This window comes from Sorex fumeus, unplaced genomic scaffold (assembly GCF_029834395.1).
Source record: "Sorex fumeus unplaced genomic scaffold, SorFum_2.1 ptg000028l, whole genome shotgun sequence".
NCBI lineage: Eukaryota > Metazoa > Chordata > Mammalia > Eulipotyphla > Soricidae > Sorex > Sorex fumeus.
The window spans coordinates 7,719,318-7,745,535 of record NW_026606085.1 but is presented as its reverse complement, the minus strand read 5'-3'; the positions used below and the strand labels follow the sequence as shown (position 1 = coordinate 7,745,535).

Sequence of the window (26,218 nt, the reverse complement as noted above, 5' to 3'; positions counted from 1 at the left end):
ATGAGCAGAGTGGCTGGTCTCTAAGCCCTCACAAACTCCGCGCAATTTCACACAAGCACCAATTTAAGGAGACACAGCTTTCATCAAAATGTTAAGAATTTATGACTCAGATTTAAGATCACTACCTTTGGGGCTAAACAAATGAAATCTACTCAGTCTTGTACATGAAAGATATTATTTTATGTAAAGACTTGAATTTTTCCCAGTTTAGATATCTCAAGTTCCTCCAAGCACTTTAAGTGTTTTCTCATTTGAATGATCCTATATAGATCATTACTCTTCAGGAAATACAGTCCCAAAGGTGAGCACGATGTTCTTGGCATACCGTGGCCCACACAAAGCTGAGGGAGAACATGTTCCTGCCAAGATAAGCAGCTCCACGGACACCTTCCAAGACAGCAAGTCCAGCGAGTCCAGAGGCCCTCTGCACAGCTGCCTCTCAATTCTGTCTCTGCACATAGTTTACATTTATTCATGAGAAATAACCTGTGAGATTTACTCTAATGCTAGCTATGAAAGGGAGTCAAGAATTAACCTTAAACACCACTGTACACAACATGCATACATTGAGAGGGATATACTCTGAAAGCTAGGTAGAAAAGTCATAATATCAAAAATAGTTCAGCTGCCTTAAATTATTATTGTTATTAAAAAATAGGTCACCTTGTTTGAGGTCAATTTTCAGACCACAAACAGGGACAAAAACCCAGGAATCCTCTTCCTGGATTATTTCAGGAATCCATAATTTCTCTAGACAGCTCATATGACATGTCTAAGACAACTAATGAGAGACACCTAGGCATGAGGGTAGAAAGGGCCACAAATGAGGCAGCAACTCTGCTATGACCAGCAATCTCATTTTTCTATGCCTGAGTCATGCGTCCACTAGGAAAGTAATCACATTTGGCTACAAGAAAAGAATTCAACAAATAAACTTTCAGGATGTTTCTTCAGTAGCTCTGATGAACAGCAAAGATCTATCCATGACCCTAACAATTCTTTAGACTCCCCAACAATAGCAACACAAACCAGTAGTCACAGAAGGTATTTCTTAGCGCTTCCTGAATTAGAACTGACACACACTGACCAGATAATTGTGTGCCATCTCTACTCACCATCTAGAATAGACATATTTCTAGAAGCTGATACAGTGGTCTTTGAACACCTGTTTTGAGTGGAAGTCTCCAGACCAGCACCTGCTGTCAGAACAATGAGTAATCAATATTCAATCCCAGCAAGAGCCAAAAGTTTTCTTTAAAATACCATCAATTGGGCCAGAGAGACGCTACAACAGAACAGGTGCTTGCTCTGCATGCATCCAATCTGGGTTTAATCCCCAGCACCCTTCATGGTGCCCTGAGCCTTGCCAGAGTAAAACCTGAGTACTGCTGACATGGCCACAAAAAAATTAAAAAAATGTTTTTTTTAATTATTAAAATAAAAATACCACCAATAAGGAGGACTAGACAAGCCCTAGATGACTCAAAGGGCTTGAGGACATACATGCTTCGCATGTAAGAACCCCAGATTTATTCCTTATACTGCATAGTCCACTGAGCACAGCATGTATGAAAACATTTCTTAAATGTAAGGAAAATGAAGATAATTTCTACTTAAAAGATGAGGATTTCTCCTCACCTCTTATTTCTAAGAAGATAATACTCGGCAGGACACAGGACAGCAGCCTGTCAGCTGAGTACCAGGTCCAGAGCTGTGCTGGGGGGAGGTCCAGTAGGGTCACACCTGCTGGTTTACGAGGCCATGTGACCAGGGAAGCCACACCCTGACCCTCCACTCCCCAGAAATGTGAAATTAAATCCTCTTAATTTCATCAGCTTTGAAATCTTCTGGCTTGGGCTAGTAATAGTCAGGAATTCCATCCCAGGCACATGATGAACATTCTCACCCAGCACTGCTGCTGTGACTGTGGAGGCCCCAACCACAGTCAGCGTGGCCTGGGTAATCCAGGCACTGCAGGGACCTGCAGCACCTCAGACCTTGGCACTGAACTGCAGGGTCACATAATGAGGAATCACCAGGAGGTCTCCCTCCACCCCCAAACTCTTATGGCTAAGCATTGAATAAAAACAATTTGAAAAATTCCTAGTAGGGCGTGCCAGGCAGATAGCTCAAAGGGTGACAGTGCTTGCTTCGCATATTGGAGACTTGGGCTTGAGACCCAAAGATCCAGAAGCAAGTCTTGAGCACTGCACAAGGAGCAGCCCTGAGTACTACCCAGAATGGCCCTCTCCAAAATGAAACATTCTTAGGAATAGGGACCAGAGAGTATAGAGCTTGATTTGCATGTGGCCGACCGGAATTTTATCTCCAGCACCCCCTTCTTTCCCTTGAGTCCCACCTGGAGTGATACCTCAGCAAAGCCAGGAGTAACTCCTGAGCACTATAGGACAGCCCTCAACCCCCAAAAACAATTTTAAGGATGAATTTATATAAGGGAGCAGAGGTCACCAGATGAGCACATTTTCTGTTGTCTGAGCTACTAAATGACAACAGTACTTCATTAAATATAGTAAGAGTAACTGAGGGCTGGAGATAGCACAGTGGGTAGGGCGTTTGCACGCAGCCAACCCGAGTTCGATTCCTCCACCCCTCTCGGAGAGCCCAGCAAGCTACCAAGAGTATCTCGCCCGCACGGCAAAGCCTGTCAAGCTCCCCGTGACATATTCCATATGCTAAACACAGTAACAAGTCTCACAATGTTACTGGGCCCGCTCGAGCAAACTGATGAACAATGGGAGTACGGTGACAGTGACAGTGAACTAATGCTAACGATCACTTAAAAAAAAAAATTTTTTTTTTTTTTTGGTTTTTGGGTAAACCCGGCAATGCACAGGGATTACTCCTAGCTCATGCACTCAGGAATTACTATTGGCAGTGCTAAGGGGACCATATGGGATGATGGATTCGAACCTGGGTCGGCAGTGTGCAAGGCAAATGCCCTACCCGCTGTGCTATCGCTCCAGCCCCCCAAAAAATTTTTTTTAAAAAATAGTATGGAGTCCTCTTCCTGCATTGCCTGCGCAGTGGGACTGAATATGGCATAATCGACCACAGGATGTATGTACGGTGCTCAATGAAGCTCTTCAGACCCCCATGTATGGACTCCAAGGAAAACCCAAGTGCAGTCAGGCTAGGGAACGACGGCTTCAGAGTACTGCACAACCACTCCCCACTGCCTGCATGCGAGGGCGTGCTCACCCCCACGGCCCCTTTGGGACCCTCCTCTGGACGTGGAGCTCTGCCCACGCCCTCCTCTCCGGCCTCTTCCTCGGCCTCGGCCTCGGCTCCCCACGGCTGTCATGCTGTCGTCGGAGTCGTCGGTCATTGGCTCCGCCGTGTCTATGTTTAGGTCCTGGGCACTGAATGCGGAGGCAGAGTCCTCTGACTGGGACCGCAGGGCTCTGGCTCTCATCATGGCCTGGCGGGACACAGGGACACATGTGCTTGCGGATGAACCCACATGAATACCATATCCACACGAAGGCTATTCCTCATTGTGTTAGGAAACAGAAGGACGGGATCCCCTGACCAGTAATTCAATGCCTAGAGTTTGACAGAGCATCATTCAGGGGATGCTACCAGTAAGAAGCCTTCTCAGGGGTTACCAAGAACCATGAAGTAACACTGAGAACTGGGAATGCTCGGCGAGCAGCCTGGATTCAATACCGCTGACTGTAACATATAATTTTGCGAGCCATTTTGTAAAATGGGCTCTTAATTCAACAAAAATGTATAGAAGGTCTAACCCCAGTACTAATAAGGGCACAGTTATTGTGTATTTACATACAGTAACACTGCTATCCTAAACAGTTTCTTGTTTTTGTCCAAAATAAAAGCAGCTCAGCAGGGTAGAATTGTTATTTTATGCTGCTAAATTCCAGAAAAAAAGAAAACACAGAACCTCTTAGCAAACAACTGCATATGGAACTGGAACAAATCAAAGCAGCTATTAGCCCAGGCTGCCCAGCTGACTCAAGCAACGCAAGTCCAAGTTCCCAGACTCTGACAAACCCACTGATCATTCTGTTCAACACATAAATGATAAACGAGTGCAGGCCCACAACAGAACAGTCACCTCTCGAACTTCATCGTCTTCTTCGTTAGTATTTTTCTGTCTGCTTTCTCTAAAACGACGTACCTGCAGCGTAAGAGAGGAGATCACACATGTCCTTCATTTCTGCTATGCAAATATTTCTAAATGGGATGCACAATGCTCCACACTAAAACTTTGATAATTTACATTAGAATCTTAGAAATGTACTCTATAAAAAAAAAGGGGGGGGGGCTTGGGGGCCAGAGTGATAATACAGTGGGTAGGGCATTTGCCTTGCATACGGCCAACCTGGGTTCAATCCCCGGCATCCTGTATGGTCCCCCAAGCACTGCCAGGAGTAATTCCTACGTGTAGTGCTGGGGTAACCCCTCAGCATTGCTGGGTGTGACCCAAAAGCAAAAAAAAAAAAAAAGTTTCTCTAAGAAAATTTTATTACCTACTATCAAAATGTTCTAAGTTAGGGCTGGAGAGACTGTACAGCAGGGAATGTGTTTGACTTGCACCCAGCCGACCCAGGTTCAATTCTCAGCACCCTGAGCCCCGCCAGGCATGGTCCCTGAGTGCAGATCCCTGAGAAAGTCCTGAACGTAACTGGTAGTGGCCCACAAATCAAAATAAAGTTATGTCATGAAAGTTTGCTTAGACAGCAGAGGAAAAAATTTCTAATACCCCACAGGTTAATATACATACAAATAGTTAAAAAAAAAATCTCACTTTGAGGGGGTTGGGAAGCATACTCAAATGTGCTCAGGGCTCACACGTGGCAGGCTCAGGGATCCATATGATTTGCCAGAGATCAAACCCAAGTCGGTCATGTGCTAGGCAAATGCCCTAACCACTATACTATTGATCTGGAAAAAATCTCACTTTTGAGGTGTGAATTCTTTTAATTCCTTTGTTTGGGGGCCACACCAGGGTAAATATACAATGACATGGAACCACAGTTATAGTCTCATGCCTGGAAAACTCTGTGTCCCACGTTCTCACCCTCCATTACCCCTGTGGCCACTGGTATCCGTCTAGTTTGGACTTTTCTAGAACATCACAGAGTTGGACTCGCCCAGTAAGCAGCCTCTCCAGAAGAGCTATTTCGGGGCTGGAACACTAGCACAGCAGGAAGGGCGTTTGCCTTGCACGCAGCCAACCTGGGTTCGATTCCTAGCATCCCATATGGTCCCCTGAGCAACGCCAGGGCTGATTCCTGAGTGCAGAGCCAGGAGTAACCCCTGTGCAGAGCAAGATGTGATCCAAAAAGCAGAAGAGCTATTTCACTAACTAATGTGTGTAAGGTTCTTCCTTGTCTCCTCAGGGATTGAGAGCACACTCCTTCAGATCGCTTGTCTCCCGTTTATCTATTCACCCGCTGAAAGACATCTTGGCTGCTTCTAAGTGTTGGCAAATAAAGTGGTCATGAAACCATGGGCAATTTTGTGTACATATTGTTTTCAGCTACTTTGAGTAACACTAAGAATTACTGTTTCTATATCATACAGCAATACATTTGACTAAGTTCCTGTCCAACTATCTCCCTAAGTGACTATCTTATGTCACTAACCCCAAGCCCCTTCTTACGGACTCAGAATATCAGAGTCACCCACTCAGTTGAGTCTCACCTCTTCATCAATCTTATCTTCAAGGGCATCGATGTGGCGTTCTTTAAGAAATCGCTGTGTTTTCTCTAATTGGAATTTCACTAATTCCTCTATGGCGTCTTTTTCTTCCTTGTCCACAAATTCCTGCACAGCTTCGCCCATGCCCCTTTCCGTCAGCAGGGAGAGCTGCACGTTCTAGGAGAGAGAGACAGAGTCACTGCTAGTCGTGAACCCTCACTCAGAGCGAATATATGTGCACAAGGGCAATCACAGAATAAAGAAGACAGAAAACACCTAGTCACAAAGAACAGTAGTGTTTTGGCCTATGAATATTATGCGCCAGAAAAGGCAAAGATGGGAAATGAAGGGTCAGTTAGACAGTACGGGGGTAAGGCACTGGCCTTGCATGTGGCAAATCCTGGTTTGATTTCCAGCATCGCATATGGTCCCTGAGCATCACCATGAGTAATCCGAGAGTGACTTGATTCTTGAGTACCATCAAAGGCCCCCTACCCAGCTAGAAATGGGAAGAAAGTGCAGGAGAGCAGAAGTCGCAGCTAATGCCTAGAGGGATGGGTCAAGTTAGCCAATCTGATAGGCAGTGAATAATGTTCACAGTCTGGGACTGCAATGCATGGGCAAAGGAAACTAAGGTTATAAATGGAATGAAGTTCCGTAATCAGCTTACTGTAAAAGCAGAGATGATCAGGAACTCTCCAAGTGGGCTCAGGATGGCCACAAGCACCCTTAAAACGGAAGAGGGAGGCAAAGGGAGACCTAAGTGGGGGAAATGTCCAGATATACAACATGCTGTCACGGAAGAGAAGGGAAGAGGCCATGAGCAAGGAATGTAGGTGGGTTGTCAAGCAGAGGGGACGATAAAGGGTAGCCTAGGGACCCCAGGCAGAACAGTCCTTGCCTTGAATACAGGAGACCCAAGTCAAACTTCATATCTAGAGAAGACAATAAATCTGCATTTCTAATAATCAGTGACTTTGTGAAATTAGTTCCCAATGCAACAAGAAGCTTATGTAAGGAGCAAATCTCTGGGAAGCACATGCCCAGGGCAGTAAGTGTGGCTCCTCCCAGTGCATCTGCACCGACTCTGACAATGTCTGAAATCAGATCCAGGTGTGTAAGTCGTGACTAAGAGAACGGACACAAGAAGGCCACAGTAGCAACAGTAGCCGTGCCAACAGTGCTGAGGGCTGCCACCAATCCCTGCTGCTCCATGCAGTGCCATCCTGCTTCTGTCACAGAAACACCATGGGGTCCTCTTTACAGAGTTAGTCAGATGCACTGTATGTGCAGATCTCTCACTGCAAAAACAGGAACTGTGATGAAGACATTACCTTCTCTGCAGTCTGAAAATACTGTTTCACAAGGTCTTCAACTCTGAGGGTTGTTCCTTCTGAAGGTTTTGTGATGAACTTCCCCAAATTGATTTCTTCTCCTAGACAAAAGAAGCCCAGGGAAGAAGAGCAGCTTCGATTATGCTGCTAAAAGTGTCCAAACCTTAGCAAGGAGCAGAACGTGCTGACACCCTGCTCGAGCTGGTCAAGCCTGGGCAGAAACATGGCCTTGCTACTCCTAGCCAGCATTTTCCTGAGTGTCTTTCTGACAGCTATTCCCATGGGCCACTGCAGGAGACAGGAATGCCAGAACAACTTTTACCCGAGTACAGGAAGATGTAGCCCAATCCTTACACATTTGGGCACTTGCACTGACAGTACGAAGGAATCCAGAACTGCTGACTCCTCAGGTTGGGGAGAGCACTCAAGAAGCCGGGGTGCAGCTCTACATGGGGGCTCAGGTGCAAGTCCCACACTGCAAGGTTCCCAGCACCTAAATAAGGGGTAATCCCTGAACACCACTGGGTGTGACCCAAAAGTTAAAACTACTGGCGCCATACAATAAATGAAGCAGGCAGAGAATATGACTAGTGTCACCAATGATGCATCATAGGGTGTGGGTGGAGGATGGGAACACTCTGGTGGTGCATACAAAGACCATTAATGTAAACATATTACCTAAATACAAATACTTTTTAAAAAGCCACCAACAGCCCTCAGTTTAAAACAAGCCAGTTTTATTTAAGAATGCCCCTGAGAGAAGAGCACATTTAAATGGCTCAATGAATCAAATCAAATCTCAGTTTTTACCTGATCTTTTTTTGAGGCATGGGGAGGACAGCTGGAGCAAGGATGTCTGGGCCTCACCAAGTGGTGCTCAAGGGCTATTCCTAGCTAGGCAGTGCTCTGGGATCACATGCAATGCCAGAGATCATCGTAGAATTTGCGTGTTCAAGGCAGCATCTTACCTGCCTATACTATGTCTCTGGCCCATACCTACTCTTTACTATCTTGAGATGCAGAGCAGCTATGCTAGAAGCACTTCTGCTACACTGATAAGCAGGATGTCCACTCAAAAACAATAGGAAAAAAACACAGCAAGGAACAGAGAGTGTCCCTGGAAACGCCTTGAGGGTCCAGTCTCTGTCCCTGCTCTGCTGACAACACTGTCAAGAATAAGAGATCAGTGTCAGGGGACCAAGTGAAAAGACAGGCTTTCCCTATCCACGGGAATAGACTGGCAAGACACAGTGGTAGAGTCAGACCAAAGGAAAAAATTGAGAGACTATGACACACAGAGAAGAAATAAACTAATTCTGTAGATCTTATGTGTACCTATCATTTGGATGAAGACTTGCAAAAGAATAAGATTCACTAAGTCAAAAAGCAAAAGAAACATTTTCTGCTGAGAAGGAAGTACATGCAGTGGTCAAGGGCATGTAGAGGTCCTTGAAAATGGTGAGAACTAGCACTTTTCTAAACATGCTTGAGGAAGGGCTATTCATTTGAATGGAATTGGAAACAGGTTACCTGATCATCAAAAAGATCAAACTATGGGTCATCACTTATTTTAAACTAGTTTTCCTAAATCATTTTATACTCTAAAACTGAAATAATGTCCCCCCAAAAGAGCATATTCTATGAAATTAAAGTGACACTGTCATTGTTGCCGGGCTGGAGCGATAGCACAGAGGATAGGAAGTTTGCCTTGCACACGGCCGACCTGGTCGATTCCTGATTTGATTCCTTCACCCCTCTCGGAGAGCCCGGCAAGCTACCGAGAGTATCTCGCCCGCACGGCAAAACCTGGCAAGCTACCTGTGATGTTTTAAATATGCCAAACACACTAAAAACAAGTCTCACAATGGAGACGTTACTGGGCCCGCTCGAGCAAATCATTGAACAATGGGAGGACAGTGCTACTGTGCTACTGTCACTGTTTAATAAATTTACTAATATTTAGAGAAGGCTTTCCATTTCTTCTGGTAGTACAGACTTAAAAATTACTGCTATTTAAAAGAGATTTCATTATACCAACTATAGGTCTTGTCTAAAAGAAAGAGGAGCCAGAAATAGTAAAGCAGGGAAAATACCTGCCTTAGCTAAGCTAAACACAGCTGACCCAGGTTCAATCCAATCCCCAGCGCCATATGGTTCACCAAGCTCCGCCAGGATGAAACCCTGAGCACAGATGAATGTGACCCCAAAAGCAAAAGACCAAAAACAAACAAACAAACAAACAAAAAAATGGGGGGAGGGAGGGGAATGGAATGGGGGTGGGCTGGAAAGAAGCCTACTAAAACATGTTTCACTACGCAATTTTCACTTATGAGTATAAAAGATCATTTTTACTTATAAGGTAATCAGACTTACCTATCTTTTCCTTCTGTTCTCTATGTCTGAAAAAATGGATAATATCCTTTGGGTTAGCTACTCGATCCACAAATTTCTGGCTAAAGCGAAGAACATTGAAAGGTTCAAAACCTCCGCTATAGTCCACCTGGAAACACAGAACAAGCGATCAATCTAGTTATCCACAGGTTTTTGCAAGCATGTTTATTATGTTCATTATTAATATAAATTAATTAAAAATTTTAAGTTAATTAACTTTCTCTAAATCATTTTAACATGCATGGTGTTATCTGAGAAAAGTAAAAGTTTAGAGGTCTTGTAAGTTTATGCAGTGACACTTTCTTCAATGGACTCAAGACACATGAGAATTTCCATATGTGGCAATGATCACATTCTCTCCATGGAAAGATTAACATACTAGGAATAAGTGAAAAGCAGCAGAATTTCTACGGATCTTTTAAGCTTTCAAAACAGAACAAAACCTCCATCAAAATACTGAAGAGCTGGCTTAGACATCCTTCACACGATACCAAACCAGTGCCGGGAAGCCCCCTGAGGCCAGAAGCGGCACAAGACTGCCTTCAAAGCCAGGGCTACTCAGAGGGGCAGAGGCCCTGTGAGCAAAGTCCTCACACTTGTGAGCTGAGACTGTCCCCTCCACCAGCCCTGCTCGGCAACACAGCATGTCCCGACCACCCTTAACCTGTCCCCAAATCACACCCCGCAGAGCTGACATTCTGTCCACTCTACCTCCAGAAGCACATGGGTTCACAATGTCCCTTTCTCTACTTGACGTGCCCTGACACACAGAACAGAAGGTGCATTCCACACAACACATTGCAGTCACCTGCACCACGGAGGATGACCCTGTCCCTCTACTTCATGACTGAATTAGCTGTCCTCTGTGCTTGAGGAAAGGAAGGCAAGGCTAGAGATAACTCAAAGAACTACAGCACAAGCTTTAATGTGGGAATCCCAGGTCGAGTCTCGAACACCACATGGTCTCCCAAGAGCTGCTAAGAGAGGCCCCTGAGCACTGGGGCAGATGGGCCCTGCCAGAAAAGAACACCGACTTTCCACTTTCATCTGGTTGGTCTGATAATATCAGAAGACACAGATAGTAAACAGGCTCTTTGGGCCTGATAAAAAAAGAATGCTGTGACTCTTAACGCAGCAAAAGCTGAGGCTGAGGCCAGGTCTCCCCAAACTCTCCCGAAAGCTCAAAGTCACCCTCCATGACCCAGTGGCAAGGTCAAAGGCTTGGATCTGTCTGTGGTGTAGAGATGAGGTTTCTGTCTACGTTGCAACCACCAGAGCCAGCACTGCTCTAAGGATGGGGTATACGCTACCATTACCAAATTTAAAATGCGCCCAGGAAGACAGACATGTAAAAGGAACCTCACGCAAGAGGAGATGAAAGAGAGGCGGGTGCGTAGAAGGAGGCGCAGAGAAGAGGGACTGTGAGCCGGAAGAGGCCTTCAGCAATGTGGAGGAAATGCTACAGAACATGGGAAAGTGCTTCCACAGTGCTGGACTGGCTGGACAGGGTCCCGAACGTAGCATTTTCAGCCCCACAGAATGGAGCCCAGTGTGCAGGCAGACCATGATGGCCTAGTGGCATCTGAGAGGCTCAGGTGAACTGCTATTGCGAGGGGGCTTCGGTGTTAGTTCTGCACTGTCATGCACCACACAGGTGATTCTGCCATCAGCAGATGGGCTGCAGGGAGAGTGAGGTGACTAGAGGCCACAGTTCTCCTGATTGCGACTGGACATGCTCTGTTCCCTACTTCACAGAACCACCGGAACACTGCACATCACTCTCCTCTGACACTACACAGATGGATCGGCATAATCGAACTTACTCGCAGACGCAGAAGAGGCTTCTCTGGCTGTTGAGGACTTCCCAGCCGTTCCCGCTCAGCATTTTCAAGCATTTCTTCAATCTCAAAATTAAATCAAGATTAAAAGATCAACTTCATGAAGTTTATTTATGTAGGCTTTTGGGGTCACACTTAGCAGTGCTCAGGGGTTACTCCTGACCCTGCACTCAGAATTATTCGTGGCGGTGCTGGGGGATTATATGGGACACTGGGAATTGAACAACAGGGAGGCAAATACCCTCCCTCCTGTACTAACACCCTGACTCAACTTCATGAAGTTTAAAACAGAACAACTGTAGTTGATATTCCTAGAATAGGAGATTTTTCTAAGATGCAAAACTTCTAGAGTTCCTTTTCTTAAGTTCTTGAGTTGGTGTTAAATTCTATGTTCTCCTGGGGATCAGAGAGATGGTACAGTGGGTAGGGCATTTACCTTGCACGTGGTCAACCTCAGTTTAACCCCTGGCACCCCATACAGTCTCACAAGCCCACTAGAAGTGATCCCTGAACAGAGTCAGGAGTAAGCCCTGAGCACTGGTCAGATGTGGTGTGCCCAAAAACAAAACAAGAAATCAGAAACTGTTGTAACTACCTTATATGCTTTTGTGTTTTTTTGTTTGTGATTTTGCCACAACTTATTGCACTTCTGGAGCAGGCAAGTAGTATAACGGGTAATGTACTTGTTTTGCATGAGGCCAACCTTGGTTCGATCCTTGGCACTTGGCACTCTATGTGGTCCCCTGAGTACTGCCAGTTCTTATCCCTGAGCACAGAGCCTGAAGTAACCTCTGAGCACAGCCAAATGTGGCCCGAAAACCAAAAAACCACCACAATAAAAAACTTAGAGCATCTATAACTCATGGACTGAACAGTGGTTCTAAGAGGTGTCATGAGACTAGAACAAAAAGAGAATGACTTTCAATCACTTGTCAACTGAAAAAAGTTATCACTGACCATTATACCTAAGAAGATTACCTTCTCAAAACAGAAGCTCTGAATGGCTTGGGTGACTTTAGGATTATCTGGATTAAAAATGTCAGGATGATTAGCCAGAACAATATCCTCCATAAAAAACTGCCGTACTGTTTGAAGAGGGATTTTCTGCATATTCATCTTCCTGCCTTTGATACGTAGCAGACCCACATGTCTGCAATGAGGAGGGAAATGAAGGCCTTTGTTAACATTCCTATTCCCCAGGAAGGATTCAGCACAGTTAATTCCTTTCTGTTTAACTGATTTGAAAATACAACGATCACTCACTTCTTTACAGCTTCTCCTGGAGAAAGAGAGGTAACCACTGAACTTCCAGGCTGTGACACATAAAACAGCTGCTGCTCATTTTTGGTCGGAGCTATTTTACACTCATGTTCATGGCCCCAGATAACGAGGTCAATGAAGTCATCCAAGAATTGTTCTGGAATGAAGTTAGTATTCCCATGTTTACTCCTAAACAAAGATTGTGAGATAATACATATCTTCATTATAAAAAAAAGATATTGCAGATAAATATGATATATGTAACTAAATACAAATGTCCAGCAACAGAAAAATGTCATAGTGATCAAATCTATACAGGTGTTCCTTTATTCAAGAAAGACTGACCACACTTCTATATGCCAGAAAGTACAAGAACTGGGAACACAGATCATGCCCTCAGAGGGTTCAGTCCTGCCAGACAGAAAGTGTGTCCTAAAGAGAAAGCAGCCCGGTCTACACCCAGAGAGAAAACCTCTAGAGCGCCAGGAACCGCCCCTCTGGGAAGGTGAGAAAAATCACAGAAACCTACAATACACCCAAAAAATGAATGTAGAAAATGTCAGGACTAAAGTATGCAGACTAAAAACATCCTCAAATGTGCCAGCCACTTCTGAATGTTTCCTCTTACTGATTAGAAAACCACAGAAATAAATCAGTAAGTCTTACATTAAGAAGTGAGTTTTTATTTATGTACTCTTATCTTGGGGGCCACACCATCCGCTGGTGCTCAGGATTGAATCTGGGTCAATTATATGCAAGGAAGGTGCCCTTTCTGCTGTACTACGGTTCTGGCCCACTGAGGTACGTTTTTGTATAGAACAAAATACCGTATAAATAAGTAATTTTAAAATTCTAATTCAATACTATGGGAAGTTATTAATGTGAAAACCCAAGGTAAATAAGACCAAGGAAGTAAAAACTCACTGGAAATTTAAATATTCAGGAATTCAACCTAGTATTCCCTACATACAAACCAACATCCCCAATGTTCATCTCCTCAACAAATCTTCACTGAGACTCTACGATGGTTGGTGTCCCAAGCCTCACCCAGACATTAGAGACACAGCAGTAAACAGAGTCCCTGAACTTCTATTCAATCGAGGGAAAGAAGCAGAAAGACAGACAGATGCAAATATTTCTCTGTGTTTTGTATAAACATCATGTCAGCTGGTGATAGATGCTGTAAAGAAAATAAAGGAACAAGTGATCCAGAAAGGGGATGTCACTTTACCTAGGGTAGTCAGGAAACACTCCCTTGTCAGGAGACAGTGAGCAGGGAATGACATGAGGAAAAAACAAGCCAGGAGAGGACAGAGGGCAATGGTGGGCCTCAGCTCTCTGGATCAAACAATAGCAGGACAGCAGGGGGCTGAGAAGAGTGGATGGAGGAGGCAGAACATGAAATCAGAGCAGCATGCACTGAAGGATGCTCTCATGTAAGAAAAACCATAACTAAAGCAAGCATGTGATACTACTCTTTCTAAAGGAAAACAGGATAAATACCAGAGGATCCAACTAATTGAATGAAGCACCAATTCTTTCAAGAAAGAGAAAAGATCACACTAGAAGTAACCTGAAGTTGGCCAAAATCACCTGACTGAAATGCACTGCATGTAAGGTTCCCTATAACTTTCTCTGCAGCAAGAGAAAGAAAATAAGAGTAAAATATAAAATGCTCAGGAATTCTCAATATGAGAACTCTATTTAAATCCATAAGAGCAACCAGAAAAGCACCTAATAGTGTGGTACGAACAGAGGATATTAGTCTAACACCACCACAAAAGAACCACAGAACCAACGAAGGGATGGGAGACAAGGTGAGTCACCTGATGACTCTGATGAAATGCTAAAGATGGAGTAACTCTAGCACTGGACCCAAGCCAGTGCATTTGCTTCTCACACAGAAAGGTTAACAATTCTGATTCAAACAGTTTGTGGGATTTAGGAATATTCATTTTACATTTATTATTATACCTTACTGAGCAGTTGTAACTTTCATAGTAGGAATAGATGTTGGAAAGTTTCAAAATGCATTTGCACAAAGCACATCTAAGCTTCTGCCTGCACTACCTTCAAAGAATGAGAAACATTTTACTCAAACAGGTAAACTTACAGAGATTCAGAGAACCTCAACTCTTGATTAAATGTCTCTGAAGATACTCGTACCTGTTCTGATGAATAACAAATAGGTTGAACCAAGAGTTCTCATCTTCCTTTGGTCTCAACATCGTTACATTTTTGTTCACGAACATTCGATACAGCCTCTCATCTGGAATGGACCCTGAAATGGACAGTAGATTATTTTAAAGTTTTCTTTGCTTTTAAAATGAGAAAATTATGTCCTCTGAGATTTCATTTTCCTATTAGGGGTACATTTGAAACCTGGACTCACTATTTCCAAATGAGTCTACACTAGGTTCTGGCCTGACAGAGCTGAACAACTGATCATCATCCAAACGATGTTCCACATCAACATACACGGTTCTAAATCTGGAAAGTGTAGAATAAAAACCTCAGTATTCTCTGTTAAGTTCTTACTGAAATCCTACTAGTGCTGTTTTTCATAATTCTGTCATGTATACTAGCCTTGCATGTTTATGCATATATTTTGTCCTGTATATGTTTTTCACAAGTCATGTATACTAGCCTTGCATGCAGCAGACCCTGATTCGATTCCAAACACTGCATATGGTCCCCTGAGCTCCACCCGGGTCATTTCTAAACACAGAGCCAGTAATAGCCCCTGAACACAAGTGGCCCAACACCACTTTATATAATAAAACTTACTTTTGAATAATTTAATGACTTGTAATTGATTCTTATATTCCATGGAATCACATTATCAAGAGGAAAAGACCAATAAAAAATACTATGAAAACTGTATTTTTAAGCATTATAAAAAGGGAGGGAGAATGCAAAGACAGGAATTATTCTGAGAGGGAGCCAAGCCACCACTTTAGGTACTGAGCCAGTAAGGAAGAAAGTTCAGCTTTAAAGAGAACTGGAGAGGCCGCTGGGGAGGGTGACAGTGGAGAGCAGAACACGAAGCTGGGCCTCCAAAGTCCCAAGCAGAAGGCCAGCCTCCATGCTGGAGCATCGAGAACTGACAATCTGTAGGTAGGGATGGTGTAAGGAACACAAGGAAGAGGAGAGAATTTATCAGAGAGCAATGGGTTTCAAGGGAACATTGCCCTGCCTTCTGTCCCCAGACTCATAGAAGTCACGGAGAAAGTGTGACACAGGAAAATGAGCCCAGCCATTCCATTTCATGGTCAACAGCTCAGGGAGAGATATAAGAACTACATGCAGGGGGGGGTATGGTGCCATCAGGTCAATCTGTACCTGTGAGGCGAGTGCATCAGCAACCTGATAGTGCCTTCAGACTTCTAGATACCCCCAAAATTGCTGCTGTGCTTCTTGCCAACAACTTGGGGCCAAGTTTACCAAGAAAGTAAACGGCCAAAAGTTAGGTATGTGGGAGACCCACCCACAAACCACTTCCGGCTCAGTTATATAATTGGAGGCAAGGCCTCTCTGGTTCCTCATCAAACTGCTTAACAGCCATGATCCCAAAGACTCAGAAACAAATCTCGGAAGCCAGAGGCTTTTGGCAGAGATGCGTCCGGTCCCTGCAGTAGGTTACTGGCACCGTGTCACCACAGGGGGGGAAAGGGTGCTGTCCCTCTGCCTGCTCCCCCTTGGCGGCTCCGTGGCTGCCATCCTCCAGAGACCATTGGACAGTCAGGTTTGGGCCCGCAGTGATAAGATACATGGGGCCTCACGGAATGGGGGTGGTCCCAGCCCTTTCCTCCCCACCCCAATGAGACCTTGAGTGGCCGCCCATGAGTGGCCTCTCTGGCTCCTGATCAAGCTGCTTGGAATGGCCATGATCCCAGAGACTCAGGAAAAAATCTCAGAACTCAGCAGGTCTTGGCAGAAATCCTCCAGATCTAATTGTTAAACTTTCGGAATTCCAAAATCGCGTGGCCAATACTGCAGCCATGCAACATCATATGTTATTCATAATCAGCAACAGAAAACAAATTGTCTACAGTTGCCTTTTCGGCAGATCTAAGTGTTGGGGTAAAATCCCATATAATAATGGTGGGTCTTGGGTCGAAATATTGAATGAAATCAAAGTAGAGAGAGAGTAATGTGGAAATCATCTGGATGGGGAAGGATGTGAGACGGGGAGTATACTGGGGTTTTTGGTGGTAGAAAATGGGCACTGGTGAAGGGACAAGTGTTTCATCATTGTTTGACTGAGATTTAAACTCAAAAGCTTTGTAACTGTTCTCATGGTGATTCAATAAATAAATTTATAAAAAAAAGAAAAAAAAAGTAAGGTGGAGTTCGTGCCCAACTCAATCAGCCTAATCAAGGGCTGAATAAATAGCAATACTCCTACATTTAAAAAAAAAAAAAGAAAAAGAAAAAAGAACTACATTCAGGCACCATGTGATTCCCTGAATATTACTGGGAGTGATCCCTAAGCAAAATGCGTTCCAAAACCACGCCCTCTCCCCAAATACAACACAAACAGATAATGGAGGATAATCAGGGAGCAGACAAAGGGTTGGAGCACATGCTCTGCAGCCACCCCAGAGCATGGAGTAACAGGTCCAAGCAACACAAAGGCAAGACCCTAAGGTTCAAAAAGTACTCAGAGCCGTGAGTGTTGTGTGTGTGTGTGTGTGGGGGGGGGTGGGTGTTGGGGCACTGGGGGCACACCTGTCAGTGCTCAGGATCACTCCTGATGATGTTCAGGAGACCATATGCAGTGCTGGGGATTGAAGCAGGGATTGGCTGCATCTGGGTCAACCACATGGAAGATGAACGCCTTAACCCCTGTAAAATGCTCAGGGTCTACATCAGCAGACCAGTCCTTGGTAAAAATTTATCAATATCAACTATCATTTTCCACCTATAAGGAAGTAATTAGATACCAATAAGTTACCAATAAACAAAAATTAGGTTTGTCTCACCTTTTCTCTCAGCAACAAATTATCTCCAGCATTTTATTTTCCAGATGCTCAATTATTAACAAATAATAAAATAAAAGGGTCTTACCTAAACCATAAAGAGCGATTTTTGTGCTTCCTTTCTGAAGTAAAACAGGACTGATGTCTACTTTCTCTACAGACATAGAACGTCCAAAGTGATTTATAAATCCAGCACAACTTAGAATATCCAGAGCGCAGAGTGCATCTGCCTATGCAGAATATTTTTAATGAGTAAAATATATACAATCAGATAATGTATATCTAAAACTAATCTGTCTACCATAATACTCTAGGATCCATTTCTTATACTAGTTCCAAAGAAAAAATTTAGGATAGCATCTTCTCAAAACAAAATTACATGGTGGAAGTATCTGATTTTATGATAACTAGAATCAATTTGGAACTGAGTCTGCTAAATGCAAAGTTAACACCTAACCAAAACTCAGCCCCAATGTCCTAGAAACTGAAACTAAACAGCAACAAAATCAGTGCTATGTAATAGTAAGCAGATCACCTAACATTTTAACGGACCAGACTTCATGATTTTTGGACTATACCTGGCTGTGCTCAGGGACCACGCATGGTCGTACACAGGACACCAGGTGCAGTGCGAGGGCTCAAACAGGGGTGAGCCTCATGCAAGGCAAATGCCTTGAGCTCTGTACTATCTTCTGGACTAAATATTTTCAGTTTAGAATTTTTTTTTTAAACTGGAAACAATTCTTTATTGCAATAGTCTATCAACTGCAAGGGGATAGAAATTTCCCTCAGTCAATATAAAGAAGCAATTGTTGGGGAAGAGGACACCAAACATGCCTTTCTTGGCAAAACACTTTCATGGTTCTACTGTTGGCAGAATCAGATCATCTTTTCAAGTTCAAACTGAGAATAGAGAATGGTCCTTGAGATTTTATTCTTCCCTGTAACCATCCTCTGGGAAAGTAGCCTCTTACCTGAGCTACTACCACTCAACTACACTGCAGGCCATTCTCCTGCACCCCAACCTTCAAAGGGCCAATGATGCTGTCTCAAGTTTGTCTCATGATGGAGATCCACCTGATTAGCAACCTGCAACCTCAGGGTGGGGTGCCGCTCCATGCTCTGTGGCCCACCTGCCCCAGTGTTCTCGGGGTGTGCTGGGCTGAAGGGCGCCCATCATCGAGAGACCACGAGGGCAGCGACCTGCCCGGTAACCGAGGAGGGAACGTCCGTTTCGAATTTCTAGCCTTACTATAAACTATTAGTCTCAAAAAATGGAGACATTACTGGGCCCGCTCGAGCAAATCCATAAACAACAGGAGGACAGTGACAGTGACAGTGACTGTAAACTATTACATAAATGTTAGCTGTTTTCTCCTGCTCCTGGGTACTATCAACCTAAGTACTAATGAAATAAAAGCATTCCTAATATACCAGTTTTAAGTCTATATTTAAAAAAATTCTCTGAAGGCAGTATAGAGTTTATATGATGAATTAAGGTAAAAGATCAATTGGATTTTCTGAGACTCAATTTAAGTACAAAGTGCTGGGAAGAACGCTTCCCACAAAGTAAAACAACCATTTCTAAAACAAAGTAGGAACCCAATAATTACCCCTGTGGGATCATCATGATTGCCATGAATGCTGAACACCGGAATGGAAATGTTGAGATTCCCATCTTGGTAGTTCACCCATGGAAACCTTAAAGGAAAAAAAGTGACAGCTCCTGTCAGACATAGACTGATGCTGTAATGGCCCTGACAGGCAGAATCATCATGGCCAGTGATCACAGTTCCAATCAGAGACACAGACTGATGCTGCAATGGCTCTGACAGGTGGAATTGTCATGGAGAGTGGTCACAGTTCCTGTCAGAGATACAGACTGATGCTGCAATGGCTCTAACAGGCGGAATCGTCATGGACAGTGATCACAATTCCTGTCAGGTACAGACTGATGCTACAATGGCCCTAACAGGTGGAATCATCATGGAGAGTGATCACAGTTCCTGTCAAAGATACAGACTGATGTTGCAATGGCTCTAACAGGCAGAATTGTCATGGACAGTGATAACAGTTCCTGTCAGAGACATAGACTAATGCTGTGGTGGCCCTGACAGGCAGAACCATCCTGGACAGTGACAAAGACTGCAGTGGGTAGGCAGGGGGAGCAGTAGAGTAACTTGTGTTATCTGTATGAGGCGACAGACATGTGGAATGTTAACATATAAAATCTGGCTATGGGGGCTGGAGCAATAGCACAGCGGGTAGGGCGTTTGCCTTGCACGCGGCCAACCCAGGTTCGATTCCCAGCATCCCATATGGTCCCCTGAGCACCGCCAGGGGTAATTCCTGAGTGCAGAGCCAGGAGTAACCCCTGTGCATTGCCGGGTGTGACCCAAAAAAAAAAAAATCTGGCTATGTGGCAGATGAAATGTTACTGCTAGATGAAATGTTTGTTCATACTGTTGTAATGTGAACTATGAACTCCCTCACAATAAAATTTGATTGAAACTATATATGGTTGGCTTGTGTTATAAAAATTCAACAATAAATGATGCTTATGAATTGCACAGAAGAGTGGTATACCTGGGTCAGATAGTACAGTGGGTAGGCTACCTGCCTTGCACATGGCTGACCTGGGTTTGATCCCTGGCACCACATAAGGTCCCCTGAGCACAATAGGACATGATTCCTGAGTGCAGAGCCAAGAATAACGTCTAAGTGTTACCGGGTGTGGCCTCAAAACACCCCTGACCCTAAAAATGGGTGGTATACCTGAGTTTAGGAAAATATCTAGAAAGGGGCTGCTGGGCCAAAGAGCATTTATTTGTCACACAAAGATACAGAGAATATGAAGGCAAAATGTGAGAGAAGCAGTTTCCATACTCCACCAAAATTCACACTGGTGGGCTTTGAAATCTGCTAGTTCTCAGGCTGAAGCGATAGTACAGCAGATAGGGTATTTGCCTTGCACACAGCCAACCCAGGTTCGATTCCCAGCATCCCATATGGTTCCCCAAGCACCGCCAAGGAGTCATTCCTTAATGCAGACCCAGGAGTAACCCCTGAACATCGCCAGGTATGACCCCAAAAAAGAAAAATTTAAAGAAGGAAATCTGCTAGTTCTCAACCCTAGCAGCTATTTTCAAGAAATACCAACTCCATGAGATTAACTGGTCTGGAAATAGATTTCAGAATTTTAAAAGGTTCTTTGTAACTACAATGAATACCCAGAATGGCAAACCACTGATATAAGCCAATCTGATAAAGAAACGTGTCTGTGTAGCTTTATTTTGCATCTTTCTTAGGAAGGAAACAAAACTTCTTTCAACAATTAAATGGTTTTATTTCTTTTTCTGTGAACTAAGTACACATTCTCTTTTCAGGGAAGAGGTGATCCACCTGCACAAGTGTGGGGATCACTCCTGGTAGTGCTCAGGAGGCAATTCTTTACCTATTTTTAATTTACTCATGGAATTTTAAATTTTGTTTCAAATAACTATTTATTAAAGAAATAAAGCCCTAATCTGCAATAAGTACTAGGTATTTTTTCTAATTGAAATCTGACTTTTGAAGGCTTTCAGTAGTTTTGGCCAAGCAGAAATTCTCTTTCGCAAATGCATTCATCTTTTAATGTTACCCAGGCTTGTGTCATACTGACAAAAATCTTTTTTAAGTCCATGTATATTTTTAAATATCTAACAGTCTCTTTTAGTACAAATATTGAATGATACAGTTTTTCTAAAGCTAGGAGAAAGGGGCCTTCATCAAACACTGAACTCCTACATGTACTTGTCGCTCTATCAGGAATCTCTGCTCTCTAGCATCCATCTGCCTATGATTCATGACTATAGTCACATTCCAGAAGGCAAGTGGGTTTGAATCACACCTGGTAGTGCTTAGGGATTACTCCTGACAGTGTTTGGGGGACCATATGTGTGCTGGGGAATGAACTAGGTCAGCCACCAGCAAGGCAAGCCACATGAACCCGTGTATTATCTGTACTACCTCTCAGTCCCAATGATATTTTAAATGATTGCAGCACTATAGTTGTTTTTATTTTATCATGATCAGAGTAGCAACTGTGAAGTCCATGACAAGCTGATTTGATACTTATAAACTGCAAAACTGTAAGCACACCTGTACCAAGGTGGCTTACTGGGGTTACTTGCTTCAGGTGTCTACTCGGTTTCTCCAGGCAGCACTGTACCACTTGGGCTGAGCACTGAGCCAACCAAATCAGATACCAATTACTTCTACAAGTAGCCCTGAGGCCCCGTGAGCACTACTTAGGGATCTACCATAGCCCCCATGAGTGTCAGGATCATAAGACAAGACTGGGATACTGGCGCAGTCTGAAAGAGACTAAGGCACCATCTAAATGTATACTAAATGTATCCCAGAGATGGCTCAACAGAAAAATGGGCATAACAATACCACAGGGTTCTAAGGCATCATAACCGAGTCCCAAAAACACACTTTTTTTTTGGAGGGGAAAGGTGCTCCTGGGACCATATTTAGTGTCATGAATGACCCAGGGTGGGCCATATGCAAGGCAAAGCACTTTACTCCTACTCTATCTCTCTGCACAAGAGCACAGATCCTTAAAGAACAAGAATGATGTAGGTAACCACATTAAAGTTAATTATTTTCTGTAATAAAAAGCCCCATAAACAAAAACAAAATGCATTGCTTATTAAGTTAAAAAATGTAATTCTTACAAGTACCATTCCTTATGATACTCCTTATAATTTATTATAATCATTCCTTATAAATATCAAAAATACATAAATAGCAACCTGGGTAGAAAAACTTGGGTAGAAAACCATCCCCCAAAATCCCACTTTTGAAAACAGGCAAAGGATACGAACAGAAGAGTATATCAAAGCACAGAATAAAAATGAGAAGAAGGACCACAGAGATGGTCTCCTCAGCCCATCCAGAAATGATCCCTAGGGGCAGTGTCAGGAATAAGCTCTGAGAACTGGAGGGTGTGGCCCAAAAACAAAAAAGAGAAAAAATACTTGGTAATTAATGCAATGTTTAATTAAATTAATATGTTACAGAAAACCTAAAGATACAATATTAAAATAGCTTAAATGAAACAGAAATGGTAGACTGTTAGTTTGCATCTTGTACAGAAAATAACACACACTAATATTCCTTTAAGCACTTAAATATACTTACTTACTGAAACCAAAGTTCACTGACTGATCACTTATAATTTCAAACTGTACTGGGCGGTCTCCCATGCAGTATTTTCTTAGTAATTCCAGACAAGTATGCAACGTCTTTCTTGAGGGCTTATTTTCATGAAAAAGATCACCTCCCAACAAAATAAAATCCACCTAAATCAACAGGAATGGAATTAAAATTAGCAGGTTTTATTTATTTATTTTTTGCTTTTTGGGTCACACCCAGCTGCTGGAGCTAAGCCAGGTCATTAGAACGAGCCTCTGGAAACAGCCCTGCAAGCAGGAAGCAGAACTGAGGCCCCACTTCTCACTAAGTGGGCAAGTCTTAGTTACAGGCCCAGTACCATGAGGGTGAGGTGTTGGGTCACTAAAGACCCACCAGTAAAGGAAACATAACAGAAGAAGAGCTGGAGCAACAACAGAGATAGTACAGTGGAGAGGGCATCTGCCTTGTGCACAGCCAACCCAGTTCAATCCCCAGGATGCAATATGATCCCCAGAGCCCTACCAGGAGCAATACCTGAGTGCAGAGTGCAGAGCCAGGAGTAAGCCCTGAACACCGCTGGGTATGGCTCCAAAAACCCAAAACAAACACTATTGGGAGATAGAGAGAAGGGATGAGTATTTAAAAGGAAAGAGTTTCACCTTTGTCATGAGTTCTGGCGGTTGGTCACACAACAGAATGAAGGTGCTAGGTGAGTACTACTAATATAAGCACTTACAGCCAAGATGGAAAATTTTTCCTTATAGCACCAGCCCTGCATCAGCTTGAGACTGCATCCCACTTTAATCAGTTCTGCACATACCACCGGATGGTACTTTTATTTTTTTTTAGGTGTACCATAACACATAAAAAAATTTTTCTAAAATATTTTTTTTAAAACAAGTTCATGAACCCAGGAACACTGGAAAGGACACACTTGCTTCTGTTCCTCTAATCACATGGAAATGTCAGACTCACGAATGGCTCTTCAAAAACATTAGAATCATAAAAGACAAAGTCTGAGGAATTGAGGCTAATTAAGAGAGTGAAGAGACAACATCCTGAATTGAGACCTTCCCTACCTGCTAACGGGCAACTTCCGAACATTACAAGTGCTACCTATGCCCTAGTTCTGACCAGTATGCTTCAAACAAGAGTGTCTACATAAGAAATCTCACAATGGAGACATTACTGGTGCCCGCTCTAGCAAATCATGAACAATGGGAGGACAGTGCTACAGTGCTACAGATATGAAAGCAGTGAAAGTTTATTTATTCTGAAGAAAGCACAGAAGCTCCAGAGTAGTACCTGCTTAGTCCAACTCGATGGGAAAAATTAAGGTTGGCAATACCTATTTGCAAGTCTCCAACATTTGTTTCTTCTCCACCTCTCTTGGATTCTATATAGACACTTCAAATGTATGCTGGAGTGCTTCCTAAAAGTCTCCTGGAATCCCCAACTCCAATAGTCCAAATCACCTTTCTACTAAACAAGCAACTCTTCCGTATTCAACACCTACTTCTGTTATTGGTACCACCATCCACCCAACTTCAGCATGATTAGTCATCACCAGCTCCTATTACCCAGGTGTGCAAATCTGATCTTTATAATTTACTCCTCTTCTACGTCCCATGTCCCCACTTTACCCATCAGATTCTGATGCACACTGCTGCCTGGTTCCAAAAGACTCTCTGGTCTTTGTAAATGTTCTACTTCAATGAAGTTTATTTCTTAAACTACCAAGGAGTTACCAAAACCAGAATCCTTGCTCAGTATTATTTGCAATTTTAAGCAGGAGTTTTTGGTACAAACCCTCAACCTAGTGTTTGAAGCCTTCTAATGCAGCGTGAACTGAACTCTCGGCTATTGGCCCATGCGCTATTGTGTGGCCTGCTGTGAGCTGCATGTTCCCCAGCACACCAACTCCTGTGAAACATACTTTGCCCATACTACTCATCAGAAAAAAACCCATCCTTCCAAACCCAGGAGAGTTCCTTTCTTTTAAGCTAACTTTGTTATCCTATCCAAGTGGGTTCTCATTCACCTCTGAATTTCCCAGAAACACAGTTCATCACTGTCTTGGGGCTTTAATACTTTATCACCCTGCAATGTGAACATTTTGGCCATTTATCTATTCTTATACAGTTACGTCTAAGTTGCCTCAAAATAGAAATTTTAATAGTCACCTTTGATGGGCCCACAAACTCCTATAAGGAGTAAACTTAGTAAACATCCCATGAATATTTGTAAAATTTTCACACCACATAGTTTCTACATGAATTTAAGGCACAAAATACACAAAACCTGCTTCAGGCTTTTAGTACAATATTTAAGCAGGTGTAAGCAACAGAAAGAAAGAAAGAAAGAAAGAAAGAAAGAAAGAAAGAAAGAAAGGAAAAGAACCTACCCAGCAAGGTTACAGAATAGAAATAAAACATATAAAAATCAAACTTACTTCATTTTCCTGGGCAAGTTTTAAAATTTCATCAAGTGTCACAAATGTATCATTTCCTCTGACTGCATCTTTCTCCATAAATCCAAGATGAATATCGGTTGCAACTAAGATTTTAAATGTATTTTCATCATCACTGTTGTTAAAAAGGAAAAGAAATTTAATAGGCATAATGTCCGAAAAATCATAAACCTTATGGGTTTTTTTGTTGCTGTTGCTTTTGTTGCTTTGCTTTTTGTCACACCTTGCGATGCTCAGCAATTACTCCTGGGTGTGCTCAGGGGACCGTATGGGATGCTGAGGCTCGAACCCAAGTCGGCCCTACCCACTGGACTATGGCTCTGGTCACTGAACTTTAGATTTTAATGGCACACTTTCACGAACACCACTTCAAAAAAAGAACAAATGAACTTGTGACCAGAGCAACCGTCCGGCGGGGAGGGAATTGCCCCAGATGCTGGGACCGCGGTTCGATCCCCGGCACCCCGCACGATCCCGAACACCGACAGGAGACCCCTGAGCACCGCCCGGCGAGGCCCAGACGACAGAAGCACCACCCTGGGCTGAGGAAACGTCTCGAGGCTATGAGAGAAGCACACGCCGGAGGCCGCGGTTCGACCCCCTCGTCTGATGGGCCCAGGCACGGCCTGCCCGGCCCGAAGTGCCCTTCCACAGCGCTGACCTCGTGGAAAGCGCCCCCGTCCCCGAGCCTGTCCCCTGAGCCCTGAGCACCGAACCCGCCGCCTGAGTTCGTTCCGGGAAGGTCAACAGCGCGGGGGCCAGGGGCCCACAGGCTCGGTCCCGACTGACCAGCCCCGGGGCGGGCGGCGTCCCCACGGAAGCTTACAGCGCGTCCGGGGCGCTCATGTTGCTGGTGGCCACGGCCGTCCGCAGGGATGCGGGACCGAACACGCGTCACGGGCCCCCTCAACCGCGCCACTCGAGCTCCACGCGCCGCCCGGGAACGACCACTGGTTCCCGGTCGCGAGCCCTCCCGGCTACGTCATCAAGCGACGACGCGCCAAATCGTCCTCAGGGCTCCCATTGGCTGCCGTAGACCGCGAGCCGGCCCCGCCCCCACACAGGAGCCAATCGGAG

The 26,218-nt window shown here is 44.0% G+C and overlaps 1 protein-coding gene across 2 annotated transcripts in view; it reads right to left on the bottom strand.

The window, feature by feature from the left end:
* MRE11 (MRE11 homolog, double strand break repair nuclease) overlaps positions 1-26,072 on the bottom strand; it is a 36,943-nt gene extending 10,871 nt beyond the window's left edge. The window contains exons 1-15 of one of the 2 annotated variants that reach the window (XM_056115223.1): positions 25,968-26,072; positions 25,124-25,256; positions 22,678-22,838; positions 19,104-19,191; positions 17,579-17,720; positions 14,675-14,789; positions 12,512-12,697; positions 12,227-12,398; positions 11,234-11,314; positions 9,393-9,519; positions 7,020-7,120; positions 5,689-5,862; positions 4,097-4,159; positions 3,220-3,439; positions 1,116-1,199 (exon numbers count right to left, since the gene is read on the bottom strand). In XM_056115223.1, coding sequence (XP_055971198.1) covers positions 1,116-1,199; positions 3,220-3,439; positions 4,097-4,159; positions 5,689-5,862; positions 7,020-7,120; positions 9,393-9,519; positions 11,234-11,314; positions 12,227-12,398; positions 12,512-12,697; positions 14,675-14,789; positions 17,579-17,720; positions 19,104-19,191; positions 22,678-22,838; positions 25,124-25,256; positions 25,968-25,987 — 1,867 coding nt within the window. In that variant the 5' untranslated portion in view covers positions 25,988-26,072. The remainder of the gene's footprint in view (positions 1-1,115; positions 1,200-3,219; positions 3,440-4,096; positions 4,160-5,688; positions 5,863-7,019; positions 7,121-9,392; positions 9,520-11,233; positions 11,315-12,226; positions 12,399-12,511; positions 12,698-14,674; positions 14,790-17,578; positions 17,721-19,103; positions 19,192-22,677; positions 22,839-25,123; positions 25,257-25,967) is intronic. The other variant, XM_056115224.1, reaches the window with a different exon arrangement.
* Positions 26,073-26,218: the final 146 nt, after the last annotated feature.